Below are 27,930 nucleotides of genomic sequence, written 5' to 3' on the forward strand. Positions count from 1 at the left end.
AAATGCAATATAGATTTAGGGCCTGTTAGTGCCCAGCGTAAGTGAAACCCGATCCAATCCAACTTAAAAACCTTAGGTTTGGGTTCCAAGTTTTACCCTATAAAGCAAATATAGGGAAAAAAAATGAACAAATTGAGTTTCAAGTTAAAGACGGGTTTTCCCAAACTCGACCCACGAGTTTTAAGTCCAACATAACATGCTAACAACTCAAAAGGCAGGTCAGTCCAAGGATTATCAAACAACAAACTAGAATTATATCATCTAACTGAAATGAACAAGAAAGATTAGTGTTTAAAGATAAAATTTCTATTTATTTAGGTTTTCTAGAATAGAGTAGGGACATTAGTATCCTTCTATTATTTTTTTATGTTATAAATAGAAGAGAAGAGGGAAAGCTAAGAATTCTCTTCTAATTTTAACATGAATTGTTTTCCCAACTCGTTTCTTCTCTCCCATGTTCTAGCTCCTCTCTCCCATGCCTTCAACCTTTGCTTCTTCTCATGCATTCATGAGTTTTCACAATTAGTCATCATATGAAACATGGAAATCTGTCATGCAACCGGAAGCATCTGGGTCTTCTGCTCCACAACAGTCATAGAACTTGGCAGCATAAGGAGGATCATCTGGTCCCAGTTCATAGTACCTTCAACAAAACGTATAGCAACAGCTAAGTATTAGGGAAAGGGATGCTTCCTTGGTAATTTCCACAATAAAGCAAAGAGGCGTCTGATCTAGCATTTGTTATAAGAACTAGTTCCATTGGAAAGGTTAGCCAATATGCTGATTCTTGCTTCCTATTGGCCACATTTGTCTCACTGAACCCCAGGTAGTGTTTTTCATCATTATCAAACCTTGTCTTAACAATGTTGGCATCATCATCCTCCCTACTATTGTTTGGTATCTCAATCATTAGGTTGGCCTTCTTCAAGATTTTTTTTTTACCATTGAAGCAAAGGCCCAAACCACTTCATCAAGTCTTTCCTCATTTATCTTTTGCCTTTCTGCCCCTACAACTGATATTTACAAAAATTCTTTAACTGGTTCATGAGTTGCCCCCCTAACTAAAATTTTCTGACCATACCAGATGACATGGATGACGAAAGTTAAATGTTACTTGATACTTAGAAACATGCAGACATCCAGTTGCACTGACGACTTAGCGTCTACATGTATTTCCATCTCCAGAAACCTTTTGAGTACCCAGACCAGCATTGGCTTCCCAACCATTTTTTGAACAAATATTGTCCTAACTTTATGACAAAAGAACTTTATATCTATGTTCATAAAGTATTCAAGAATTTTTTTTTAAAAAGTTAAAAATTTACATATACAAACCTCATCAAGAAACCCTTACACAACGGATTTCTCAGTAACATGCTTGAGTGTTTTAACTTTAACCATTTGATGCTTGATAGCCTGCCTACAAGAATGACAGGAGCCCACATTTCACTGTTTGAAGCGGGTTTGAATTCCATGTTTGCCATCTCATAAAGAAACAATAATTTCATTTATTAAAATACTGGTATAATTAAAATACTGGTATAAGGTTGGCTATTTCACATTCTCATATGAATCTCATTAAGTTACAACAAACTAGACTTCATCTTAGGACTCTAATTTTCAATTTTCATTGAATTCTGACTTGTATTTATGAAGTTATAAATGTGTTTGTTCAGAAGGGCAGAATTGTCCGTTCCTTTGTAATTTTTACTTAGTGTGAGATAATTAAAAAAGAGAGCTCGATTTCTGAGCCCTCATTCAAGGCAGCCTCCAGTGCTGCTTCTTCCTCTCTCTCAACTCTTTCCTTTTTCCCCCTTCTTCTCCTTTAATCCTTTCTATATTGCAACTTTACATGGTATTGGAGCGATAGAAGCTGACTTTGGGAGGTTCTTCTACACTTCTTGGGTTCTCTCCACAGTTTTGTGATCCCTACAGAAGGTTCTTCAAACAATCTCTCCACCGGAAGGGTAAATGTCAGACTCTTCCTTATTTTTTCCGGTCATTACCATTTGGTTGATGGTCTCTGTTAATAATTAAGCAGTTATTATGTTTTACGGGCCCTACAGGGTTCTCAATTGGATTTTCTGCTCCATCCATGCCTGCATCACCTTCACTGTGCCTGTGTCACCTCTTGCCTGCTTACATCAGCCCTTGTTGTTGATGTTTTAGATTGAAATTTGTGGTGATTGATAGTAAAATTGGAAGTTGTGAGTATTATTGCTCATTTTGTCCATTGTGGTTGTGCCCTAATTTGGAAGTGTGGACCCACTTGACATTCAGAGGGTGGAGTTTGTTTTCAGATTAAGTGTATCACCTTGGGTACATTTGTATTGTATTTTAAATCAAGCAAACATGTTGTTGTCATTAAGTCTTAACATTCCATTTAGATTATTCAGTAAAGTTGAATGGGTCAAATTACTAGAACTGGTCCAAATTTGTTCTCATGTTTTTAAAGGCAAAAAGGAAGGCCAAATATTTAAGGAGTAATCCTTCTAATCCCATAACTTGAAAATTGAGAGGTAGAAGACAATCAAGTGAGGACTAGGTTGATCAGTAGCATAGAATCAAGATATAGTGATCAGATCTTGAGTTTGATTACACTGACTTCAATCTTGTCTTAGGAAAGCAATTTGTTAGAAAATATGAATCGTATGTCTACTATTTTAACATGCAAAGAGGAGCAGTCACTGACTATTTTACAAAGAGATAAGGATGCTTTGCACGAAATTAGTACTTTCCATCTTTTTAATATGAATGCAAATGATATCGTAAGGAGAAAAATCAAATTCAGGTGGCAAGGTTTCTAGATAGTCTTAGATCTGAGTATAATTCAATTCAGGCACGGTTGTTAACTAATAATGATGTGACTACTCTAGAACAAACATTTAACCATGTCATTCGAGAAGAACGAGTAGTGGCAGGTAAAAGTGAAACAGATACAAGAATCACTTATGCAACTGCCCCTCAACCTCCACTCATCATTTAGTAAGTCTGAGATCCAAGGTCGTGGAGGCAATAGTATTTTTTTTTTTTGATGAAGATGTAATTTTATTTAAAAGAAGGAAGAGAAAACTACAAAACTACAAAAGCGGAGGGCGCAAATCCTTTACAACGAGAGATTGCAGGAAAGCTCCCTCCTTGGCAAGCACATCTGCTGCCGAATTAGCAGATCTCGGAATGTGAGACATACAAGAAAAGGAAGAAACAATATTCAAAATCTCCTGGAATACATCCCAATGCCTCCATGGGGGAGAAGAATTGCACTGGCACCAACCAATCACCACCTTGGAATCTCCTTCGATGTGAATAGGCCCACTACATTTGTCTTCGAACACCCGCAATCCATTAAGAAAGCCATGTAATTCTGCCGACATTGAGTCGGATATGCCTAATGAACCAGCATAGGAAAAACATTGATTCCCAGTTGAGTATGAAATGACGCCTCCAAATCCCGCGATCCCGGGATTTCCAAGAGAAGATCCATCAAAGTTTAGTTTTAGGTAGCCAGTTTCCGGAGGGGTCCATTCCTGCATAGCTGGGATTTTAGCTCCAATGTGCATCCTCGCCAAATTGCTCCAGTTGTCTCGAATGTCAGTGCCTTTGAAAGAGGAGAGGGTTTTTTTTGTCAATAACCAGGTTGATATTTGCCCTATCACTCTATCAACAATTCTAGCCTCAGATTCGCTTTTAGCATCAAACCGCCTTCTATTCCGTTCATTCCAAAACTCCCATGGAACGAAGCTAGCACAAACTGAGATAATCAATTTACCGAGGCCAGGAAGGAGATATCCCAACATCGACTTGCAAAAGCTTATCAGGTCGACAGTAGTACAAAATTGAATCTCCAATTTGCTTAAAATAGAGGTCCACACAGTCCATGAGAACTGACACTGATGAAGAGTATGACTAGTGGATTCATCTTCATTGTGGCAGAAAGGGCATAGTGGATCTATAGATGGGTGACCTCTTCTTCTGAGCACATCAGCCATGAGAATTTTACTTTGACAGGCACTCCACATGAAAAATTTTACCTTAGGGGGGGCACATAGATTCCAGACGAAGTTGATGTCATGCTCCCTTTGCGTCGGATCCCAACCGTTGATGTATCCATATGCCGAAGCAACTGAGAATTTCCCACTTTTGTCAGGCCACCAAATGAGCTTGTCTTCATTGGAAGGCCAAATTCTGACATGATTCAAAGCATCTAAGAGGCTGCTGGCTTCCATGGCCTCCATGTCTGTTAAACCCCTTCGGGGGTGTAGGTTCATATTCCCTCCCTCAAAAGCATCCGCACCTGTAATTTCCTTGTGAGTGGAGAGAAGGAAAAGAGTGCTAAAAGAGTTCCATAAAGGTGCCTGTCCTGTCCACCAGTCATCCCAGAATTTAAGAGATCTTCCATTACCCACAAAAAATCTACAGGCTGATGAGAAATTCTGAAGAAGCAAAAAAATAGATCTCCATATTGAGGATAGTCCTCTCCGGTTTCCTCCAGCCATCCACCATAGCATATTCCAGCCCAACTTGACGCAAACCATATCCTTCCAAAGATTGGAGGAATTTGTGTTGTACTTCCAAATCCATTTAAGCATTAAGGCTTTGTTCATTTCTTTTGATTTTCGAAGCCCTAGTCCTCCCAATCTTTTAGGTAAGCAGACTTCATTCCATTTGACCAAATGATATTTAAAAGAGTCACTTGATCCTCTCCATAGGAATCTTCTTTTCATTTTATCTATGACTTTGCAAACTGAGGATGGGCAAGGCAGAAAAGATAGTGCATAGTTTGGGATGCCAGCAATACAAGATTTAAGGAGAATTAGTCTGCCTGCCTTACTAGGTAACCGCCCCTTCCAACTAGCTAACCTGGATTCAATCTTTTCAACCACTGGGATCCACAGATTTTGGGAAATACGCCCATGAAACAGAGGAAGACCAAGATACTTTGCTGGAAGCGTAGCCGTAGAGCATCCAAATAGGTTTGCCATCTCTTCAAGGTCTTTTGGGCTCACATTAAAACCAATGAGAGAGGTCTTCCTCCAATTTACTTTCTGACCTGATGCAATTTCAAAGAGCCCTAATACTGCTTTTATCCTCCTAGCAATATCCATATCACCGGTGCCAAAAATTATGGTATCATCCACATATTGCAAAATCGGTATATTGAAGGCCTGTTGAGAACTGGTTAGGAGAGTCGTGGAGGCAATAGTAGATGTTGTGGAGGCAGCAGTAGTGGTCGTGGAGGCAGTAGTAGAGGTCGTGGAGGCAATATTAGAGGTCGTGGAGGCAGTAGTAGAGGTCGTGGTAGAGACCCATCTATTCGAGGCCATCAACATAGTGATAGAGGGGATAGAAAATGCATTCATTATGACTGAACAAACCACTATTCTGATAAATACCGAAAAAAGTTTGGAAAGCCAGCATGGGCAAACTCCACTAGGACAGGCAGAGACTATGTTTTATATATTAGTCCACATGACGAAATTTAGAAACTACACCAGAGGCTTGGTCAATTGACCTTACACCTACACCACTACTACTATGATTGAACTGGACTCCTCTTCCTAAGCAAGTGCCACAATGGTGAGCATAGGCATGTCAACACTGAATCCGTCTCATTCTCCCTCCTAGATCATTGATTCAAGAACGTCCACACATATGTTAGGTATGTCTTCTTTGTTTCAGTCTATCTCTCCTTCTCAGTCTTATCATCATGTTACTTTAGTTGATGGATCTACCTCCCTAAGACAGGGGGAGGCTACTACGGACACTATGCCTCAGATATCAATGAATTTTATTCTATTTGTTCCAAACTTTCTTATCAATCTTTTGTCTATTAATCATATCACTAAATCTCTAAATTATTCTATAACTTCCTCTTCTACTTGTGTTTTTTAGGACTTACAAACGAAGAGGATGAATGGTTTCAGACATAAGAAAGGATGACTCTACTTGCTGGATGATGTATCAATTCCAAATATTGTGGTTATTATAACTAAAGATTCTTTGTACCTATGCCACTTTCTCCGTGCCTATGCCACTTGCATTGGGGACATCCATCACCAACTAACTTTCAGTAGTCCTTTCTATCTTTGCCAGCTAATCTTACCATTGATTTTAAGTCATGTCAACTTGGAAAACATCGTCGAGCTAATTCTTTGCTAGTTCTAGTCATACGTCTTGAGTTTTTGAATTAATCAATGGGTGGGATCCATGTCAAGTCTCTAGTCCTTTTGGTTTTAAGTATTTTATTTCCTTATAAATGATTTTAGCAAAGTAACTTGGGTATATCTCTTGAGAGAGAAATCCAAAGCCTTTGATGTATTTAAGAAATTTTTCAATGAATCAAAAAATCAACTTGACACCAATGTTCATTATTTTCGTACGGATAATGACCTTGAGTTTCTCAATCACAAGTTTACTTTCTTTTGTATTTTACATGGTGTTACTCATCAAATTTCCTGCATACATTCTCCCCAACAAAATGGGGTTGCTGCCACAAAAACATGCATCTTCTTGAAGTTTCTTAACCAATCGTATGACATCGTCTATTTTGCAAAGACAAGTTCGTATGCAGGTTTTAAAACCATAGTGTAAATTTTTTTATGTTCTTCCTCGTATCTTCAGGTCTACGTGTTTTATTCATTTGTTCAATACCTCTATGGAGAAATTGTCTCCTCGCACTTTTAAATGTGTTTTTCTAGCCTATTTTCATCATCGGAAAGGATATGTATTATGATCTTGTTAAGCGTAAGACATATATTTTTTATGATGTTACATTTTTTGAGAACGCTCCTAGTTTAAGTCCTCTACTAATTCTCAGTTGTCATTTGATCCTTCTCTAGATAACCCAGTGTCTATTGTTTTTATGGATGTACCAATTGTAAGTTTCTCTCCGCCACTTCAAGTGTGCAATCAATGTTCTCATCATCAATTACCAACACCAATGGCTCCTGATGTTCCAACTCACAAGGCTCCTCCTCAAGAACAATCGTCTTCCTCTTTGCCTACATGTCCAATTCCTCTTTGCCTACATGTCCAATTCCTTCTAATTTAGATTTTCACAGTGTTTCTCTTCCCATATTGAAATATGTCTCTTGATTTTTTGTCACCTTCCTACTAGTCCTTGGTTTTGTCATTATCTTTGTCCCTTATATCTCATTCAGTGCAGGATATTATGGCTTCACCCGAGTGAAAACAAGCTATGGATAAGGTGATGAATGCTTTGGTGTCTAGGGTGGCGTGGAGTCTTCGTAATCTACCTACAAGGGTTGCTTGCATGGGATATTGTTGGGTGTACACAATTAAGTACAAAGCAAATGGGACCATTGATCGGTACAAGACTAGATTCGTGGCAAAGGATATACCCAAACCTTTAGTATTGATGTGTTTGAAACGTTTGGTTTACTCAACTTACCTCAATTCGTATTTTGGTTTCTATGGTTGTTAACAAAGGACAGTCATTATTTCAACTGAATGTTAAAAATGCATTCTTGTATGGTGATTTAAAGGAGGAGGTTTATATAGAAGAATCTCCTGAGTATGTTGTTCAGTGGGAGATAGGGAAAGAGTGCGGGTTACATAAGGTATTTATGGACTGAAGCAAAGTGCCAAAGCGTGTTTGAAAATTTCAGCAACATGGTGATGCAACTTGGTTTTTATAAGGACCATTGTGACCATTCTATATTTTTATTGAAAAGAAAGACTAGGATTGTCGTTTTGGTTGTATACGTGGATGACATTGTTTTATCTTAAAGTGACTTTGAAGGAATTGAGCAAGTAAAAACGTATTTGACCACACATTTTCAAACTAAGGATTTAGGACAATTGAAATATTTCCTTGGAATTGAGGTGGCTCAAAGCAAACAATGTGTTGTTTTATCTCAAAGAAAGTACATCTTGCATATGCCGTAAAGTGTATGGTCTCTTGGGTGCACGACCAATGCATACTCCCATGGAAGTCAATGCTAGACTTCATGATTCTTAAAGTCCTATACTTAAGGACAAGATACAATATAGATATCCAGTAAGTAAGTTGATTTATGCTACTGTTACTAGACCTAATACATTGTTTGCAGTGGGAGTCAATTCATGGAAAACCCAAATAAAATACATTTAGAAGTTGCCCAGAGGATTCCAAAATATTTGAAAGAAAAAAAAAGTAAGTTCATTTTCAAAAAAAAAAAAGAGGATTCTAAATTATTTGAAAGGGGCTCCTGGGAAAGATCTTTTGTATACTCGTAATGAGAAGAATGATGTGTTGGGATATTCTGATGCAGACTATGCTAAGTGCAAGATGAATAAAAGGTCCACCGCTTAGTATTGTAAAGTTGGGGTTAACTTAAGTGAGTTAGACGAGTAAGAGACAAGCAGTAGTGGTTGGATCTAGCATCGCGGTAAAGTATAGGGCCATGGTTCACATAGTTTTTTTTGAATTATGGTGCATAGATGGTTCACACAATTAGTGAGCTTATGTGGGTGAAATCAATTCCTATTGAGTTTGGAATTCATATTCCAAAGCATAGGTTATGAAATATGACAACCGGGCTGCCATATTCATAGCCAGTAACCCAATATTTCACGGGAGGACTAAACACATAGAGGTCGATTGCCCATTATTAGAGATGCTATTATGCAAAGGAAGGTTGTTACTCCATATGTGAAATCCTCCAAACAACTTAGCAATGTGTTCAGAAAACCCCTTGGAAAGCATGAACAATTGGTGTTTTCTGACAAGCTGGGTCTATTTGACATTTACTTTCTAGTTTGAGAGGGAGTGTTAAAATACTGATATAAAGGTATTTTGGTATTTCATATTCTCATATGAATCTCATACAACAAGCTAGGCTGCATATTAGGACTCTAGTTTTCAATTTTCAATGAATTCTGACTTGTATTTATGAAGTTATAACTGTGTTTGTAATAAAGGGCAGAATTGTCCTTTCCTGTAATTTTGCTTAAGTGAGATAATTAAAAGAGGGCTCAATTTCTGAGCCTTCATTCAACGCAGCCTCCAGTACTGCTTCATCCTCTCTCTTGTCTCCTTCTTTTCTCCTTTTTTTTCTCCTTTAATCCATTCTATATTGCAACTTTACATCTTTCAACCACCAATCAAATGAGGTATAAGAGTTTATCTTGTTGCACCATCATTTTCAATTCATTGAGCAAATTAAATCAGATTTCACTTGTTCCCAGTCAATAGTCAGACATTTACATACAGGATGATTATAGTTGCAATAGTCTATCTTCAATCACATCCAGCTAAATGTGATTGGCTATAGTTGATAATCACAAACAGATAACAAGCAGGTAAAGAAGGCTCTATAACACGATATCTGATAAAAACATCTCCCCACCAAACCATCCTACTGTACTACCTATTGTAGAATACCAAAGAAAACCTGTCATTTTTGTTTCGAAACCCAAAAGCTAGCAAAAAATTTGTTAATGTTTCTATTCATCTCAGAGTGGTAAGTTTATCTTACAATCACTTGATGAAAATATTAAAATTGATCAAAGACGCTACATTTCACAGACTATCATGGAAGTGAAACAGATCGTGGTTGAGGTATGCAACAAATTAGGGGAGGTCTCAAGAGCTCCATGAAAAGATAAAGACAAACAAAAACACCAGCCAAACAAAGCACGGCATCGAGAACACGCTAAAAATGAGGACGGGAGGGAATAATAATTGGTGTGTTAGTGAGACTGGAAATATATGTTTTCTTTTCATCCTTGTCAAATTCCAGTTTTTCACAGAGAAAAAGGAAACAGAATTCCAATAGAGAGGGAAAAATTCTCTCCTCTGCCTCTGTTTCTCTCCCTTCCAGTTCTCTACATTGTGGACAACAATTCAATAGAGCAAATATGGAATTTTTTTCTGGGGTTTACAGAGGTCCCAAAACATCTAAATATCGTGTAATCAAACTCGAAATTTTCCAAACATACTGACAATAGCTGCATAAGAAAGCTATTCATTCTAAGTGCATAAGAAGAACGAAAAAGTACTGCTCCATGAAACTACGAATTAAGAGAAAAGGAACAAGGGCAGATTTACATGAATTATGATGACAAAGAACAATACAATAAACTACAGTCATCAAAAAGAAAAAAATGCCTTTACGAATAAAATTAAAAGTAACATATAGTAAAATCAATCATAAGTATGACAAAAATAATCTGTTTTCAGTAACCATAACCACCCAAATCAATAGAAACAACTGGAACGCGGGCGTAAGAAAGATACCTCTTCTGATCGTCGTGTCTTCTACAAACAAAGAAAGAAGGATGGAATCTGCAAGAAGAATTAGTATTGCAAGAGGGATCGTACGTGTCACGGCAACGCCTGCAAATCCTCTCAATTCTTCTCCGCTCCACCTTCTCTCCATTATCCATTCCAGTTGACTGTAGTATCGATATCCTCCACGCCCAATGATCGATCCCCTCGGATGAACAGTTGGTAAACTGTCTGAATCAAAAGATCAAGACAGAATTCCTAGTGCCCAGAATTTATTTGAAGATGTAGCGCTATTGGAATTTCTGCGGCCTGTGAGTCTGTGACAGTGATATCGACTGTGGAAGTTCCTGAATGTTTTGAACCCAACCCGCTGATCGGACGCTCAAGCGATTGGGTGTGATTAAACCGTTTAAGACTTTGGCAATTGTTCTGTATTATAAATATTATTTAGCTCTTTTTCTTGATTGATTCTTGTTGTTAATATATCCTATTTGCAGTTACAGCTCTCATGGATTATGTATATGTTAACTAAATTTTGGTACACCAAGAACACGAAACAAAGTTCAAATGTCTTGATTGTATACCTATTCGAAAGAGTTGCATTTCTATGGAAAATCAACTTGTATTCCTATACACATCAAATTTTTTTTTTATAAATTTCAAGAGGAATTACAAGCTTGTATGGTTTCACTTTGGGGATGACAATGGCAACTCTTGGGTTATTCAGCATGTCTTTTTAAGGGATGTACTTCAACCTCTCAACCTCATTTTGTTGTATGTAAACATGAGTAAAAAATTGCACATTCCTTAAGTATAATATGAGGGGACTTGATGTTTATATGCTTTAAAAGTATTGGATGTTAATAATGTTTTCGAGGTTCCAAGGCATTATATTTTGGATAAATGGACATGAATTGCAAAAGAGAAACCTTCTTATGACTATAATAAAAGAAAATGAATCTATTCAAACTTTCTAGTAGGCTGGAAGAAGATATCATAGGAAAAACAACTATGGCAACCAAAGAGGTCGTCCATCGAATAAGAGGTTGAAGTCATGTCATGTATAGTGAAAAAGAATAGATGTTATCTTCACTATCACTCTTTCGCTCTTTCCTTTAGAATCCATTCAACCCTTGTAATCCACTTGTGCAATCTCCCATTTTTAGAATCTATTCAAACTTTCTAATCCATGCATGCATTGTTCATATTGAATACTTGTCTAAGACTCAAAATAGATACCCTATCCATGTCATTATACTTTTCAATGATCAATTTCTGATTGTAAGGCACATTGACAGCAATTCTATAAAGCAACAACTTCCTTGACATCCCATTCATACAACTATACTTTTTAATGATCAATTTCCTTCTATGCAACACATTGATAAAACAAGAAATAGTATTGATGGTTGATACTTTGAATCCCTCTCTCTCCTGTGAAATTGTTTTACATTTCTTTATAAGAAAATGATTTGAATCGGATCAAACTAACTGGTTTGATCAAAATTGTTTTAAGCAAAAAATCGTTTTCCTTATATGAGAACCGAAAAAGGGTCCGATTCAATCAGGTCGAACCTGCCGCCGGTCATTTTCTCGGTGCTAACAGGGATGGAGCCCTCCCCTTCCATCACCACAGGCAACTCCTTGCATGCAAAGGAGATATATATACGCCCAAGTCATCCAAAGTATATATATCAAAGTTTCAGCATAACTTTACTGGCACAACAAATACACTCATCAATGCTGCAAATTGCAGAATTGAAAAACGCATTCCGTGTGAGGATGAGCTTATACATCTCTAAGAATATAAGAAAAATACCAAAACAATGCTCGGATCTGCTCATACAGAAATCTAACCTTTCAGGTTGTTTTGTTTTATTTCGTAGAATGCACCTGAGTTAGGTCTCACCAGCAAGAAACTACTCCTTTCAAACCGAGTTAGAAGAGCCAACTGTTGCTAGACTTTCTCCATGTGATCAACGAGCTTGATCCCATTCGTTATCTTCGATCCAATCACCGTAGATTCTACTGATCTTGTCTGGCCCTTTCCACTTCTGAAGAGGCCTCTGCCCCTGCCTCAGACTGACACTAGCAGATCTCTGAGAAGGAACACCCATATGGTAAACATCTACTGTATGAGGAACTGATGTACTAGTTGCAACAACACTGTCTGCCGGTGACTTTGAAGCTGGTCCAGCCTGCTTTCCATCCACTGAAGTTGTTGAAGAATCTCTACCCTCCTCCACTAGTCCGCCGCCATATCTATGAAGCTCTGTTGACACAGTCATGAAGAATACATGGAAAAGTTTATTCAGAGAGAGTTATATTAAGGAACTGCAGTATAACAAAAAATATAAAACCACAAATTAACTGAAAGAAATACACTTTCTTGAAAAATTGATTTGGCATTTGCATGTTATCTAAATGCACAGTATCACACAACAGACTATGGATTGCATGCATTTTTTTTCCACTCGGTTAATAGTCAATTTTATCACCATTACTAGGTAGAAACAAAAGCCAGATTGCCTAATGGTAACAGCGTATCTTAGATTTCCAAAGGTAAATGTTATGCTGAATTTGCCAAGAAGCATTGCAAGGTGAAGAAAAACTAGAAGAAAAAGACTAGCGTGCAAAAGGCTCAGGTGCAATCCATCCAGATTCTGGCCATCAGGAGAAGATCCAACAGAAAATTAAGTAACCCTGAGTTTTTTTTTTTTTTAACCACATTTATTGCAACCTTTTCTCTGAGAAGAACCAGACCGAATTTCAGTGATAAGTCATAGTTTAGAGAAGTCAACTTCTCTAGTTTTCAACTTTTTTACCAAATTGAATATCTTTGCACACCAATTCTGCATCCAAGTATCTCTAGTATTCCGACGATCCTTTTTGAGCAAGACGAAATTCTATTGGCAGCCCTAGAAAACCCAAAATCACACTGCAGAGGTTGCTCTTTGCAGATCATTCTTAGAAAAGAAGCCCGAATCTCATTTTCTGAACCATAACTGGAAGCAAATTCATGGACTAGCGAATGAAGCTGAGAACAACAGAATCAAACCTTAAACTTGTTTCAGAATGGAGGCATTATCAACAAAAATTTTGGGCACAAATATAAAAAATACAATAATAAAAAATAGCACAAGGTAGAATCTAAGTAAGCCACTGTACTGTGAAATTCTCAATATATATAGGAAAATGGAAGTAAAATGACAGTGAGCAACAGATACATTATTCAAGATTTATCAGAATGAAGCGAAGATCAAGACCGGATCAGTGTGACACAACATGAAGAATTATCACAAGCAGATGCAACTGAGTAATTCTGAAAATGATCTTTTTGGCGAGGAATAAGATCTTAGAAAAAGAAAAATGCAAGAAAATGAGAAGCTTGAAAGCTGAGTATATTGTTAGCATTCTAAAACTAGATCGGAACCCAGGAATCCAAGCTATCCAATTTGATAATTGTAAACGGAGAGTTTGGTTTTTTAAATTTTAGAGAATTTAGAATAACTTCATCTCCTGAAAACTAGAGTGTCTTGATTTACATTATTTGCAGATAAGTAAACCAGACTATTATGGTTCATCTGGATAAATGGAACCAAGAGAAGAGTTTAAAGATAGCATACCTCCTAGCCCATGAGCAAAATGGCACTTGCTCCCGAACGGACAGTACCCAGTAATCTCCCACTTGTTGCATATTCTCGTTTTCCAATTTGAAGGCTTTTGATTCGGGCCATTCCCACCTCCACCATAACCACTGCCGACAGTGGGACCCAAGCTTATAGCCACACTCTCCCGTGCTTTCGACTGCTCATCATGCAAAAACGTACACATATCGCCATAAGGGCATCCCTCATCAGTGTAAAACTTCTTACATTGGCGGCCTTTGTAAGATCTCTGGGTCTCCCCGCCCAAACCAGAAGAACTCAAAGAAGGTATTTGATGTTCCTCTCTGGGCTCTACGGTTCCCCGCTCCTCATCCTGCGCTGCAACAATCTCTTGCCAATTAGGAGGAGGTTTTCGCAATTCCTCTATCCCGTGAGCAAAATTGCAATTAGTGATGTACGGGCAAGTCCCGGCACGAAACTTGCAACAGAGTTTTGTCTTAAAGAACATCTTGCCAATGGCTTTGGATCGACTCCCAGAATCCCTGTTAAACTGAGAATCTGACTGCGAGTTCCTCGATTTTTTATTAGGCGGCTCGCTTCCGGAACGAGTTTGGGAATGCCGTCCATCGTAATTCGAATTAGAGAACGTGTCAGCGGAGGTCTCTCCATTCCAAGCACCGTAATCTTCTTCAGTTGCCCACACTGCCTGATCAGCTAGTCCTGGAATCCAGTTGTCAGGACCCGGACCGGGCATGTCTGGCATCGTCTGCCCAATACTGCCACCTGAGAATCCTACTTCTCCATTGTAATCCATGGGCGGCCAACAGAAAACCAATCACCGAAAATTCAAAACCGAGGGAAGCCAGGACAATCTAAAACCCTAGCCCAGAATCGTAATCAACCACGAGGAACAAAACCGTTAATCCTTTTAAAGACAGGAACTTCTAATTTAGCAGCATACACCAACGACGGAGAACAAATGTACGAAATTCCAGAAAATCACGAAAATGGAACCCTAGAACGTAACATATTCTACCAAATACTCAAAGAACATATGATATACAACAGAGCTACGAAAACTCACGAACAGAGTCGCGTCAGCTCAGACCCCTGAAAGAGGAGCAACCCACTACGCATCCCTGAAAGCAATCAGTTCACCGTCATGGGAAAACTTAACGACAGCGACCCAGTAGCTCACTGACCGTAAGACGGTTCACCGTGAGCTTCAAAAGACTGTGAGAAGATAAAAGCGAAAGTACGACATTAACAAGATCGAACATAGCTCTTACATCCCGCAGAGGTCGAAACTGGACCGAATCAGGAATTTATCCATAAATAAAAACAATTAAAGGAACACGAAAACGAAAAAAACGGGAAAAAGAGGAGAAGGAAATTGCAGGCGGCCGAAAAGGAAAGAGGGTTAAAGATTTTTCTCTTTTTTTTTTCCACCCTTCTCTGGATTCTCTACCCCCGGAAGAGGTTAAAAGGCAAGGATCTGGGGATCATTCTCGATCGGAAAAGAGAGACGCGATCGTTATGAAAGAGGGTGGGTGGTACGCATAAATAGAATTCTACAAAATACAAATACCCTATGGATAGTGCTTTAATTAATTAATGAGGATGATATGTTGACTGGATTTGACGTGCAGTTATCGAAAACCAGATTAAAATTCCTCAAAACCTATTTTACCTATTTCAGAGATGGTGTGATTTGATTCGTTTTTTATTTATTTATATATTTATCTTGGTTACTTCTTCAAGATTGGGCTCTAGCTGATTTCATAAGGCTGGTTAATCCACTCTCTTCTTAGATAAAAGCTGAGATTTCAGATTAGGTAAGATTTGGTTTTACTGGACATTAAAAAACGATATTCCAGTTACTTACGGAAAAGATTGATATAGATTTTTCTCCTACCAGTAATGAGAAATGTACAACAAATACAAGCTGAATCATCAACATGAATGAATCTGGTTCTTCCTCTGGAACATCAGAGATCCGTCCTAGAGAAGATTTTGGAGCTTTCTATGTGATAAGCAAATGACTCGGCCAACTGAGCAGCATCTTCTACTCCAAGACGAGTACCCCGTTGGCGAACTACCACTGAAGCAACTCTTGAAGCCAACATACCCATACCCTTCAAGTCTGAGGCTCCTCTTAGAATGCCATACAAAATGCCTGATGCATAGGCATCGCCTGCGCCGCATGTATCCACGGGAACACACGCCGTAGGAGGTATATACACCACTTCACCTTTCACACTGATGTAGGAGCCCTTTGGCCCATCAGTAACAGAGACCAATGGCACAAAATGGCTCAAGTACCTTGCTGCCGAAATGGGACTCTCCTTCGAAGGGAAACGGCAGAAGGCTCTTGCCTCATCAATGTTTGCAAATAGGATATCCGCATAGTTTCCTATAATTTCCCTGGAGATCAAATGCACTAGTGATTAGTTTTAGTTATATGAGGGTAGCTTTAGGACAGACTCAGATTGTACTCGAGCTTCAATATCACTTTACCAAAAATGGTCGTATCGCTTCTCAATGCACGATACATCAGATGCAGTAACAGCAACCAGAGCACCATGCTTATGAGCATCCTCACATGCTTTTGCAATTGCTTCGGTAGTATGTGGGAATTCAAATAAATACCCCTCGACCACAAGAATGTTGGTTTTCGAAACCATGCTAGCCAAACACGGGTCGTGATTGATGTTAGAAGATGTACCCTGTTGAACAAAGAAGGAATGATACGTAAGCATGATATGACTTCTGTCTAGAACTAAAACAGAGCTTCCCAGATTCTACCCCTGCTCATTTCTGTTTCTTTTTGTCCAATAGTGAAGATTTAGCATAAGGAAATCAAAACAATAGAGATGCTGAATTCCAAATAAATATGTTAAAAGTTTCAATGACAGCCAATAAAAGAAATTATAAGGTTATATGAAGATTGCTCCAACTCCAACAAGCAGAAACTTCTGAGAAAGCACTAACCTGATATGCAAGCATTGTCCGCTGTGCATCAGGAGTTGTCAGAACGATAACTGTTCCAGTTGTTCCATCCTTGACTGGCATTGAGAGGAAGTGTACATTTGCTCGTCGCAATTTTGCCCTGAAAGTACACAAAAAGTGGAGTACTTTCCAGATCCTAGTTAGAAGCAGCATTTTATCCATACCAATTACCTCAGCAAACTCAAACCTGGATTGGCAAACTTTGTGGATGATCGATTGGTAAATGAGGAAGCATATCTACAACATATATTCTTAATTATCCAAATCTTTTGTAAGCTCATTGCCTGTTTTATTTTAGTTTTTTAGTTTATGATTTTTTTTCTCTATGTAATCTTTCTACTAAAAGTTCTTCTACAATTCCAAAAAATATACAATGGAATTCAATATGATAAATTCAGACAGTTTTTTGAAGTAATTGAGCAAGGACAGCTTTCCTGCGTGCCATCTGAAAGTCTAACTGGAAATGTCATAAACCCTTATACAGGAACGGAAGCATGCACAAATCTGTGGCACCTAATGGATTGAAAGCACGTTTGCAAAATGGATACTTGTTCCCGGTATAAAGAAGGAGATAGTGATGGATTCTCCTAATAAAATTCAGAACAATCCACTACCATCATTATTTTCAAAGTGTCTTTTTGGCTAAGTGGGGGTCTTTTTGTCAACGAGAAGGGGCTTCTTCAACAGAGTGGGAAGCAATTAGTGGAAGAGACAGTACCGCTCCCTAAAAACTTAAAAGACAATGAAAACGCAATAATACAGGTAGTTTAAATTGTACACAAGTTTGAGTACTTTACTACTAAAGTTAGTCATCCTGTGTCTTTATCAAATCTAAGATAGCTTTCTTGTAAAAGTTATCGCCTCTTTCTTGTGAGTAACTTCAAAAATTTCTGACGGTGGTTCCCATTGAAATAGATGGGACATAGATGATACTGATGAAAGAGATGGCAGACCTGATTCCACAGAACCATGAAGATAACAGAACAGGTGAACTTTTGAGATGATTCTTGGATTTGCATATTTAACCGGTTCCAAGAATTTGTCACTATTAAAGGAAAACAAACACTAACACATTTTATCATGTTTTGCATCTTTTTTATTTTTATATTAGATTCATAGCACTTAAATACACGGAATACATTCCAAATATAATTGTGATTGTATTATGAAAAGTCAATTACGCTTTCAAATCAGTGTCTAGTTATGGTGTGTACCTGTAAAACCCACCCAAAGGATCACTCCCCACACTTCCAGCCATGGCAACATTTAAGCTGGGTCCTCCAATGGCAGACCCACCAAGTCTTGCCAGAGCAACAAGAGTGTTCGAAAGAGATCCTCCTGCAGCAGCCTTGTAGCTTTGACCATCCAAGGCTCGCAATAGCCTACCCCTCTCCTCATGGTTAATGATTTTTCTGGTCCCCTTTTCTATACCTAAGCTCTCTAAAAGGGCATCATCAACCATGCCAGAAAAATCGACCTGGAAGGTGAAGCCTAATAAGTTAACCATCATGGATAATATGATATCATAATTCATCGCAGAGGAACTTCAAATGTTACCAGCCCATTCGGTCACCAATGCTCAACTTCAAATATTTCTTTGAAAGAAATGGAATGACTGACCAACTATACTATCATTCTCATTTAGATACGTATAACCTGCTCCAGTAAATGATAAAGAATATAGCAACAGGCCAACAGGGAATAGGCCTTCGTGCTTGGAGAGATAAAAGCCTCAAAACTGTCAGAGATAGTTTTCAAGTGAAAACTTTAAATTTTCCTCATTAGTAGCAGCAAGAGATAAGATACTCTATAATCTGAAATTCAATTGTTTACAAAATTGAGAGCAGTTCGAATAACCAACACCGAAATCGATACCGAAGCCTTAACAAACATATTTACGAGCAGCCAAAAAAAAAAAAGACTAAAATAAACCAAATATAATCCAAGCAGCCAAAGCAAAGAGAGGAGAGAACCGCACCATAGCCTGTCCAAGTCCCAAAACTTCCCATCTATCAGGCACACCCGATGCCATTGTTTCTGCTTCCTCTTCCTCCTCCTCCTCATTTTCGACTCCTATGGCCTCCTTCTCCGTCTCCCCTTCCCCTCCAAACCCCAAAACCCTACATACCCTAGTTCTCTCTACCTTCACAACTTGGTTTACCTCTCGTCTCCACCTCCACAGAAGCCGCTCTTTGGGACTCCATGAAATTCCAGTCCTCCCACCGCAATTGCAAGAAGAAATACAAGATAAGACATGGCCAAAAAGGGGAGCGTCCGAGATTGATGGAAGTTTGTAAGTCACCTGACCGCCACTGAGGAGAGAGAGAGCCATTGTCGCGGATTCCTGCTATGGCGGAGGATTGGGCTCCATTGACAGTCGAGACAGGTAGGAGCCCGGATATAGTCATTGCGAGTTAAATGTTGTTTATGGACTTTTAAAGTTCCCAAAATACCCCCCAAGTGGTCGAGAGACAAATTTTGAGCCTTTCACGTAGAATAAAATAAATGATCAAAATACCCCAGTGTGTTTAACCTCGAGTTGAGCTCGAATCCTAATATTTTAACCAAGTTTGAGCTCTAATTCAGCCGGGTTCCAACTCCAACTTCCATTTAAAACTATAAATATAAAATATAAAAAAAAATATTATAATAAACTTAGTACTATTAAAAGGAATAAATAATAACTATAAATATAAAATATAAAAAAAATATTGTAATAAACTTAGTATTATTAAAAGGAATAAATAATTTTATAATAAAATATATTAATATATAATAACCAGCTTAATAGACCTAAAAGAAGGAACAAACACTTCTATCAATAGTATTTATTCAATTGACAAATCGAGGGACCCAAAAGGGTTGAACGATCGTCTTTGATCAATCAAAAACCGATATGCTCAATCATGCGTATGTTTAGCCAATCAATCTAAGAAATCCAAGTATTGGGTTTTTTGTGTTATTTTCTAAAATCGTTCAAACTATTACAAAATATATTATTCTTATTCACATTCCTCACGTTTAGGTAGGTGATTGCTCTAGTCTCTATGCTTCTCTTTTGTACATTTTTTTAGTTTTTATTTTCTACTTTTGTTGTTTTATGCCTTACCTATTTATAAACACAACAATTAGTTCATGCCTGATTTTATGATAGTTTTTTTTACGATTGTTTTGTGTTTATGTTTCGATTTTGTTCATTGTTCTTCGTGTTAGGTTCTGCTTTTGCCATGGATCTCGTCACCCTTCTTTCTCCTCTTTCCTCCAAATTTGTTATCGACGAAGAGAGAAAATTTTTGAGCCTTGAAAGAGGCTCAACCTTGGACCTCAGAGAGGGAGAATCCAACCAACTAGACTAATTGATTCAATGCTTAATTTTCATTCCAGCCCATTCTCCTCCAAAAAAAGGATTGGACGTTTGAAGCACAGAAATTTCCTCTCTTTGTCGATAGCAAATCTAGAAGAAAGAGGGGAAAGAAGGGTGACGAGATCCATGGCAAGGGCAAAACCTCACATCGACTTTATGTTTTTTTCTATTAATTTTTGTTGTTGTTCCTGTTTTTATTTGAATTTCTTCTCAGTTCTACTATTTTCATTTTTTAGTTTATGAACATTATGCTCCAATTTCATTTTAAATGATTAAATTTTTTAATGTATAGTTTTTAAAATAATTAATTAATGATATACTACTTATAAGTAAACATTAATTTATAACAACATATTTCATAATTTCAAATATTTTAAACAATTCTTAGAAAATAATCAAATTATAAGCATTTAATTTTTAATCACCATACTCATTAATAATCCCATTTCCAACTTTTTTTACTTGTCTTAATTTGGATTTAACTTATAGATTTGCTAACTATGCCCTCAGACCATTTTTAAGCCTTCCAAAAAGCCTTCACTATTAGAGGTCTCAAGACCATGATCACAAAGACAATGGAAGGTTTGGTGTAAAACTAATATAAAGCAATAGTGATAGAAGTTGTTGGGGGCTTTTGATAATTCAAACATATAATATATGAAAATTAATGAAAATGAAACTATTGAAAAGCAAAAAGAGGAAGACAATTTTTTCCTTAAATTTGTTTAAGAAATTTTTATCGGGAAAATTAAACAAAGATTAAATTATTTTTTATCATTTTTTCTAGAGAAAAAAAAGCTAAGACTCAAATGTAGTCAACCTTAGCTGCACTCAACTTTTTTTCTCATTTAAAAAAAAATCTCTCAATTAAAAATTTTCTTCATTATATTTACAATAATGCCATTGCCTCCATAAACGATACCTAAAAGAGGATCAAAATTTAAATAAAGCCGATTTTGATTAGTAAGATAACATTTACAAGCAAGAAAAATAGATTTATATTCACAAATAAATATATATACCCTTACCTTATCTTCTAGTGCCTAATTGTATGCTTTAACAAAAGGTATTCTTCCTAAAGGGACATAAGAATATGCACCATGTCATCCTCCACCGAATATGTTCATAAAGCCCCCCAGACCTAACATAGACAAGTTTTTGGTAGGGTTGAACATGCTCTCTCTTGTTAGAATTTGGAAAAATAAAGGAATTCGACCCAACTTCCATGTCTAATGTGGGTGCCAAATAATTGATAGTAGAATGGAATACGATTCGCTCATTTAATATTTCAAAATCGAACTTGTCGGTTTTTTTCTATTTTATATTTTAAGTAGGGGCTTTAGTGATTTAATATACTTTGGATTAAATATAATAGTAAGCATCCATTAACTTTATTTCAATTATCTTATTCTTCTTATATAGTTGGAGTGACGTGAAGATGCTCCACCTTGTTTAAATCCAAGCATATGAAAATTCATGTGGTCTAGGGTACTCGTTGCAAGCATTGACATATGTGGCGCTGCTGGCGCTACAAAAACCATCGTGCCACATACCCCGCGATTGCTACCCCAACTTGTGACTCGCACGGTGAGCCTCCTGAGTTTCAGACGCAATGACAATATTACCCTTTAAACTCGAACTCTCGATGGCGTGGGACGATGGGTTGGATTCGGAAATCCGACTCGACCTTGAAACCCAGTTTTAACAAGGATGGGACAAGATAGGGTCGAAAGGATTCGATTTCTAATGATTACTGAGTTGTTACGGTGAGACTCGGTCCTGTACCCGTTTGGGATTAGTGTGGGGTTTTTTTTGTAATTTACAAATGTCTTTTATTTTTTAATGATTCCGTAATTTGCTTCCATCTGCTTACGTGCTTACGTAGGTCTCTTATTCATTACTTAATAGCCGACCTTTCCTTTCTGCTCGCTCGACAACATTTTCTTTCTTTCTCAGTCGCTGATTCCGTCCAATTTCTCTCGTTTTCCTTCTCGGCGTGGATCCGATCCGGTCGAGTATCTGTCCCTCAGAAGTCAGGGAGCACGGTTTCTCGTACAGCTGTCCGTAGTCCTCTCATTTTTTCGATCTCGCCATGAATCCGGAATAGTAAGTTTGAAGACCTTATCTGAGTTTCTTCTCTGATTTTCGAATTCCTTTTCGCTCATAGGTAGTTGATTACCTATTAGTTTTAAAACAAATTTATGACCTGATGATCCTAGGTTAGTGGATTTGTTCTCAATATTAAATCTTCGCCGGAATTTATTCGTTTTGGAACTTGTACGACCTAATAGGTCCAACTGAAGTGTATTTTTGTTTTATTTTTTGTCGGTGTTGTGTGTGCAAATGCTCGGATCTGACGGTTACAGCGGGACTGAACTTTCGTTTTGTTTGCATGTTGAACTTTTTCTATGCGAGATCGTTGTGGTTCCTTTTCCTTATTTGGTTTCCTAATTGAATTGAGTAGTTTAAAGTTTTACTGTGAGCTTTCTCTGTATGATCTGGTTGGTCGGATCTGTATTGAGGGAAATTTAGCTCTGATTTGATGGAGCCGGCTGTTATGATGTGATTTGTTCATAATTTGGTTGTTTGTACTATTGATCTTGCTGCGTCAACAAACTCCCTGGCTGTCTGTGACAAAATTTATGGGATGAAAGTAAACTGCCTCATTGGGATGTTCAATGGATTTCAAGAGGTTATCTTTCAACACAGTACGACTGGTCTAAAGTATATCAGTATGATGTAAACGTGGGCAGTGTTAGCTCAGAAGTTAAATCATATGCCTGGGCGTGTATCTTTTTGGGGCCTATTATGAGAAAATGATACAGTAAATCGATAGTTGATGCACTGAGGATTCTTTGTTCTTCTCTTCTTTCTTGATTGTAAAATGTATCCTTGTCAGGGTTTTCAGTTATGGTGAATTGACCTTTGATTCGATAGCCATATTTATGTATGTGCCTTGGGATGGGAGTTGGTCGGATGTTGTGGGGGGCATGTGATATCTCACGTGTGACTAATTTTTAAAAACATATTCCAGATACATATTTATTGGGATCTTTTAGGGTTGCCTTTTTAGGTCTACCATTTGTTTTAGAGTTGTTACAGTTGAGAAATGGAATTGAAGTAAACTTATGGACATGTATATTTATTTGATGTTGTTTGTTTCGTTTGACTAGATGATTCTAATAATTTTGATCTCTAAGTAATCATTAGGCAAGTATCCAAGTCCCTTGGGAGACATTTTCTTAGTCCCTCCACTAGCCTTTTAGATACATATATTTTTGTGGTTCTCTTAACTGCCTGTATCTGAGTACAACTTCTGCTGGTAGATGCATCACACTGGCTATTAATTTTATTGAGCTAATTGCATAATTTATTTTTTTGCACTTGTCTGATTTGGGTAAAGAAATCAATTAAGGTTTTCATTGAAAATGAGGAGTCCCAGATGTGATTTGTATAGTTCTGCTTTGTAAATTTTGTTGCCTACATCTCAGAATCTAGACATTTATGCAAATAAAAAGAGACGACTCTGAATCCTATGTGATTCTATAACTTAACCAGCTCAAGCTGAGTATACTTAAGCAGCCTTTGCTGCCTGAAACTTTTTTATGCATGTTTTATTCTACATGAGACAATGCATTCTCTCAAGAGTACCTTATTCTAGAGCCAATATTCAGTTCCTAAATTCAGTACAGTTATGGCTATCAGCCTGTATCAGCCGATGCACACCCATATTGGCTTTCTCAAAACCAGAATTTATTGCTCAAGCATGATACGTATAGACATGCTGCAAACTTTGATGACAATAGCATTAGATAACTTCAACTTGTGGCAAGCCATGGTGAGAATTGCATATGTAACTCCAAATTGCACGTGTCATATGGAATATGTATTTGACTGATAGAGGAAACTAGTAAACTTTGATTCTAGTTGTTTTTGGTTTTATTAGCCCCTTGATTCTATTATATGTGACAGGTGGTGATTTTGCTTTTACAACACCATTCTATACTCACCGTGTCAGGACACCTGATTTTCTCATCACACCTCTCTGTAGCATTTCTTCTTTTTGATGTTTTCTTATGATGTCTTTGATGACATTTTTCTATTTAAAGCTCCTGTTTCTAGCATCTTAACGTACCTGGGCTTGATTATAGTCTCTTAAGTTAGGGTTAGTTGAGAAGACAATGGCAGATTGGGATTGCATTAAGGCCCATACAGTGTTATAAGTTTTAAATTTATTTTATTATTATTTTTTACTTTTTGGAAGTTTTTTTAACATTACCATTGTTGTAGATGTGGTAGGACTTAGATCTATACAGCCATCAACTCCAAATGTTGATCTTTCCTACTAGACTTTCATGAGGTGATTGACAAGAGTTTAAGGCAATTGCTAGATGTGGTATAGAAATGCGTTTTTACTGAACAATTTGTTAAGGTCATGTGGTGGAAAATCAATATGCACTGCTGATCTGGCTTAGAGCTTTGATGGCCTCACCACAATAACAATCATCCTTGATAGACATTTGCTGGGTTGAAGAAGTTAGAAATGTAAAAACTTAGAGTCTGGTCTGCTCCTTGACTGTAAAAACTCAGATCTAAGTCTGTTCAGTGGATTGATTGAACTGATGACCTGGTGGACCTGCCCTGGTTGATTAAACTAGTTATATCAATAAGATGTCTTTTAGATTACCAGATGAAGCTAGAAATTTGAGCATCATAGCAACTGCAATTTACCCTTTGCATGCGTTTCAATATGAAAAATTAGTTATATGGTGGGAAAATTTTCTGCTATTTGGGGGGTTGGCAAAAGTGGGTAAAAACTTCAAATTACTGAGCAGTGTGTGCATTCCTTTAGACTTCTATATATATTGTGGTTATATCCTTTGCTGAAATTTGCCATGCTAATTTTTTCTTGTTGTCAACCTGTATGAGTTACTTTGTCCATGCTTATCATGAGTTTGATTATGACATATACAGAACTTTCTTCATCAGTCTTTCTATTTTGCAGTGACTATCTATTTAAGCTTTTGCTTATTGGAGATTCAGGTGTTGGCAAATCGTGTCTTCTTTTGAGATTTGCGGTAAGAACTAAGAATCTTAGCTATTTTTTGTTTATTGTTGGTAATTTTTGTAAGGAGTTGAAATATGTCGAAGTCCACGTTCATCCCAAAATTATTAGTCAAAGTTAGGTGGTCATTTCCCAATTAATAACTGCAAGATCTTTCCTAACATTAACCTATGTCAGACTATTTCCACTAATACTTCCCCTTATTTCCAAACCTATACAAACAAACAACAGGTTTGAAACATGGACAACAAAAATGGGTACAAACCAAATAGAATAGTAAATAGGTCCAACAAAATAGACAGCATGCACTGATATCATTTTAGAGTTTGGTCGAGGTTTATCCGAAGATGATTAGCCAAAGGAGGCCATTTTTCAACTAATATCCTCAGGATCTTTCCTGACATTAACCTTTCTCGGACTATTCTCTCCAACAAAATATAACCTAGGCTTTGATCTAAAGCATTGTTTCTATAACATTATCTGTTGAATATGTGCCACATCTTAAATTGTTGTTAACAACACGGAAAGATGTGTTACTAAACCCTCTAAAATATATATATTTTTATTTTGAATGTTGATTATACGCACACAAATACCATTGATCCCTTTGTGAGACTTGAACTCAAGACTTCACACTAGAAACCAACCCCGTGACCTTTGAGTCTTTATCCCAAGCCACTGTCCAAAATAGTTTTTGTGAGGAATTCTGATGCATACTTGTCTTTGCATAGACTAAACTCTCGGTCATGCTTTAGATGAACGACAGGTCATTTTTGTGTTTAAACGAAAAAAAAAAATCGACATTTCAGGTAGAGGTGATTGCTATCTGTTGCCTTGTTTATTCTTGCATCCTTTTACATGCTCTTTTTTTCTCAAAGCCTGTTGCTGCATTTTGCAGTGATCTAGTTTTTCTTTCTAACAGTGATACATGCAGTTATGTTTCTTACCATACTACTCATTCATGATCTATGTGATACAGGATGATTCATATTTGGAAAGTTATATCAGCACTATTGGAGTTGATTTTGTGAGTAATTGTTCCTTACTTTTGGGGGAGTTGGGCACTGGGGGTTTGTGCAGGTGATCTCCTTCGTACTGATGGTATTGTCTGGTTTTCATTATAGAAAATACGAACAGTTGAGCAGGATGGGAAGACAATTAAGCTACAGATAGTAAGTTGCTTGTATTTATTTGCTGAAGAATTTTAGCTAACTGAAACCGGAAGGTCTCGAGTACTCACTTGTTATTAATTTTGCCACAAATAATAACTGATTTTGTGGGTCATAGTGGGATACTGCCGGACAAGAACGTTTCAGGACGATAACAAGTAGTTACTATCGAGGTGCTCATGGCATTATCGTAAGTTTTTTATTTGTTTGGATGCCTGCTCTGTGGCACCTGCAGTCTATTTCTGATTGTTGCTGTGAAACATCTTGATCATTGTCATCTTTTTGCAGGTTGTTTATGATGTTACGGACCAGGAAAGCTTCAACAATGTCAAGCAGTGGCTGAATGAAATTGACCGTTATGCAAGTGAGAATGTTAACAAGCTCCTTGTTGGAAACAAATGTGATCTCACTGACAAGAAAGTTGTTTCCTATGAGACTGCAAAGGTATCACTCTTGCATTTTTTTATAGTTTGTTACAGCCATCCTGTTCTCTGTTAAGACTTTTTGCTAAATATGCTATATGATTTCGTAATTACTCTCAATCCCTGATAAATGTTTTGGAGTCACGCTTGCCTGTAGAATGTTGATGGTTGGTTTCACTGACCCTAGTCACACTGGTTAAAAAATTGAGGCACCATGCCTTCCGTTTTCCCTCCTAAAAGACCATCTTACTGGAAAGAGACTTTCTTTAGGTTAAGAGTCCTCTTTCCCTTAAAAGACTACATTTTCAGAAAGAAAAAAGAAATGATGTGGTCCTTTTGCGCAATACAGGCATTCGCTGATGAGATTGGTATACCATTCTTGGAAACAAGTGCAAAGAATGCAACTAATGTGGAGCAGGCGTTCATGGCTATGGCTGCGGAGATCAAGAACAGGTACTTGAGGGTGTTTCCATTAATAGCTATTTTTTCAAATCCGGTATATACTGTTGTTCTCTTAGTACTTTCTGTAAATTTCTACCCAATATGGAAAATATTGATTGCCGTTTACTCTTTTCTTCTGCGACACTCTAGGATGGCAAGTCAACCAGCAATGAGCAATGCAAGGCCTCCCACTGTCCAGATTCGTGGACAACCGGTGGCTCAAAAGAGCGGCTGCTGCTCTTCTTAGGTGGTAGGGATGTTCATCTCCTAGATATGGTATTTGTTCTGGCATGTAAAAGTAGATGTTCATTTTGTGATTGAAGGGAGACCTCACCTCACCTCATGATTGGTTTCATATGTTGCAAAACTGTCCCCAACGTTCCATTCTTTTCAACTATTTAATATTATTAAGCCTGTACAAATCAGGAATTAGTCTATATTAGTGATGTAGTTTCTGTTACTTTTCAACAAAGTGCCCATATCTGTCTGTGTTAGATGCGCGTTAAGCTGCCCAGCCTCCAGTCTTGTGCCTACAACAGTAGCTCCACCTTTCGTTTGATTGTTTTACTTGCTTTTCATAATGATATGTTGCCATCAGGCACAACGCACTTACTAAGAGGC

At 37.5% G+C, this 27,930-nt stretch overlaps 4 protein-coding genes across 4 annotated transcripts; 1 reads left to right on the forward strand and 3 right to left on the reverse strand.

Moving 5' to 3' along the window:
* Positions 1-298: 298 nt before the first annotated feature.
* On the reverse strand, positions 299-10,614 carry LOC137949038 (uncharacterized). Its single transcript, XM_068795296.1, has 2 exons — positions 10,241-10,614; positions 299-643 (listed from the first exon to the last, which is right to left on the reverse strand). The coding sequence occupies exons 1-2, from the start codon at positions 10,387-10,389 to the stop codon at positions 523-525; spliced, it is 270 nt and encodes an 89-aa protein (XP_068651397.1). The 5' UTR covers positions 10,390-10,614; the 3' UTR covers positions 299-522.
* A 1,089-nt stretch (positions 10,615-11,703) lies between these two features.
* On the reverse strand, positions 11,704-15,361 carry LOC137948266 (zinc finger CCCH domain-containing protein 56-like). Its single transcript, XM_068794285.1, has 2 exons — positions 13,858-15,361; positions 11,704-12,503 (listed from the first exon to the last, which is right to left on the reverse strand). The coding sequence occupies exons 1-2, from the start codon at positions 14,651-14,653 to the stop codon at positions 12,208-12,210; spliced, it is 1,092 nt and encodes a 363-aa protein (XP_068650386.1). The 5' UTR covers positions 14,654-15,361; the 3' UTR covers positions 11,704-12,207.
* Positions 15,362-15,720: 359 nt separating this feature from the next.
* On the reverse strand, positions 15,721-19,222 carry LOC137947576 (uncharacterized). Its single transcript, XM_068793378.1, has 5 exons — positions 18,827-19,222; positions 18,063-18,325; positions 16,831-16,948; positions 16,357-16,565; positions 15,721-16,263 (listed from the first exon to the last, which is right to left on the reverse strand). The coding sequence occupies exons 1-5, from the start codon at positions 19,178-19,180 to the stop codon at positions 15,828-15,830; spliced, it is 1,380 nt and encodes a 459-aa protein (XP_068649479.1). The 5' UTR covers positions 19,181-19,222; the 3' UTR covers positions 15,721-15,827.
* Positions 19,223-22,131: 2,909 nt separating this feature from the next.
* On the forward strand, positions 22,132-27,781 carry LOC137947577 (GTP-binding protein YPTM2). The gene is made up of 8 exons (XM_068793379.1): positions 22,132-22,318; positions 25,218-25,290; positions 26,257-26,304; positions 26,402-26,449; positions 26,565-26,636; positions 26,735-26,890; positions 27,218-27,321; positions 27,460-27,781. The coding sequence occupies exons 1-8, from the start codon at positions 22,305-22,307 to the stop codon at positions 27,554-27,556; spliced, it is 612 nt and encodes a 203-aa protein (XP_068649480.1). The 5' UTR covers positions 22,132-22,304; the 3' UTR covers positions 27,557-27,781.
* The last annotated feature ends 149 nt before the right edge of the window (positions 27,782-27,930 follow it).

This window comes from Aristolochia californica, unplaced genomic scaffold (assembly GCF_029961685.1).
Source record: "Aristolochia californica isolate CCGP_79_NKW_82.1479 unplaced genomic scaffold, dmAriCali1.0.hap1 SCAF_13, whole genome shotgun sequence".
NCBI classification, from domain to species: domain Eukaryota; kingdom Viridiplantae; phylum Streptophyta; class Magnoliopsida; order Piperales; family Aristolochiaceae; genus Aristolochia; species Aristolochia californica.

Bases quoted from the DNA above. Each gene is read 5' to 3' on its own strand.
- LOC137948266 (XM_068794285.1), bottom strand. From the start codon at position 14,653: ATGGATTACAATGGAGAAGTAGGATTCTCAGGTGGCAGTATTGGGCAG. The intron at 12,504-13,857 runs GTATGCTATCTT...CTGTGTCAACAG, and splicing joins TTTTGCTCATGGGCTAGGAG to AGCTTCATAGATATGGCGGC.
- LOC137949038 (XM_068795296.1), bottom strand. From the start codon at position 10,389: ATGGATAATGGAGAGAAGGTGGAGCGGAGAAGAATTGAGAGGATTTGC. The intron at 644-10,240 runs GTATCTTTCTTA...GTTTTGTTGAAG, and splicing joins AGACACGACGATCAGAAGAG to GTACTATGAACTGGGACCAG.
- LOC137947576 (XM_068793378.1), bottom strand. From the start codon at position 19,180: ATGGCTCTCTCTCTCCTCAGTGGCGGTCAGGTGACTTACAAACTTCCA. The intron at 18,326-18,826 runs GTGCGGTTCTCT...TTCACCTTCCAG, and splicing joins TGGGACTTGGACAGGCTATG to GTCGATTTTTCTGGCATGGT. The intron at 16,264-16,356 runs GTAAAGTGATAT...TTTGATCTCCAG, and splicing joins AAGCGATACGACCATTTTTG to GGAAATTATAGGAAACTATG.
- LOC137947577 (XM_068793379.1), top strand. The intron at 25,291-26,256 runs GTAAGAACTAAG...TATGTGATACAG, and splicing joins GTCTTCTTTTGAGATTTGCG to GATGATTCATATTTGGAAAG. The intron at 26,450-26,564 runs GTAAGTTGCTTG...TGTGGGTCATAG, and splicing joins AGACAATTAAGCTACAGATA to TGGGATACTGCCGGACAAGA.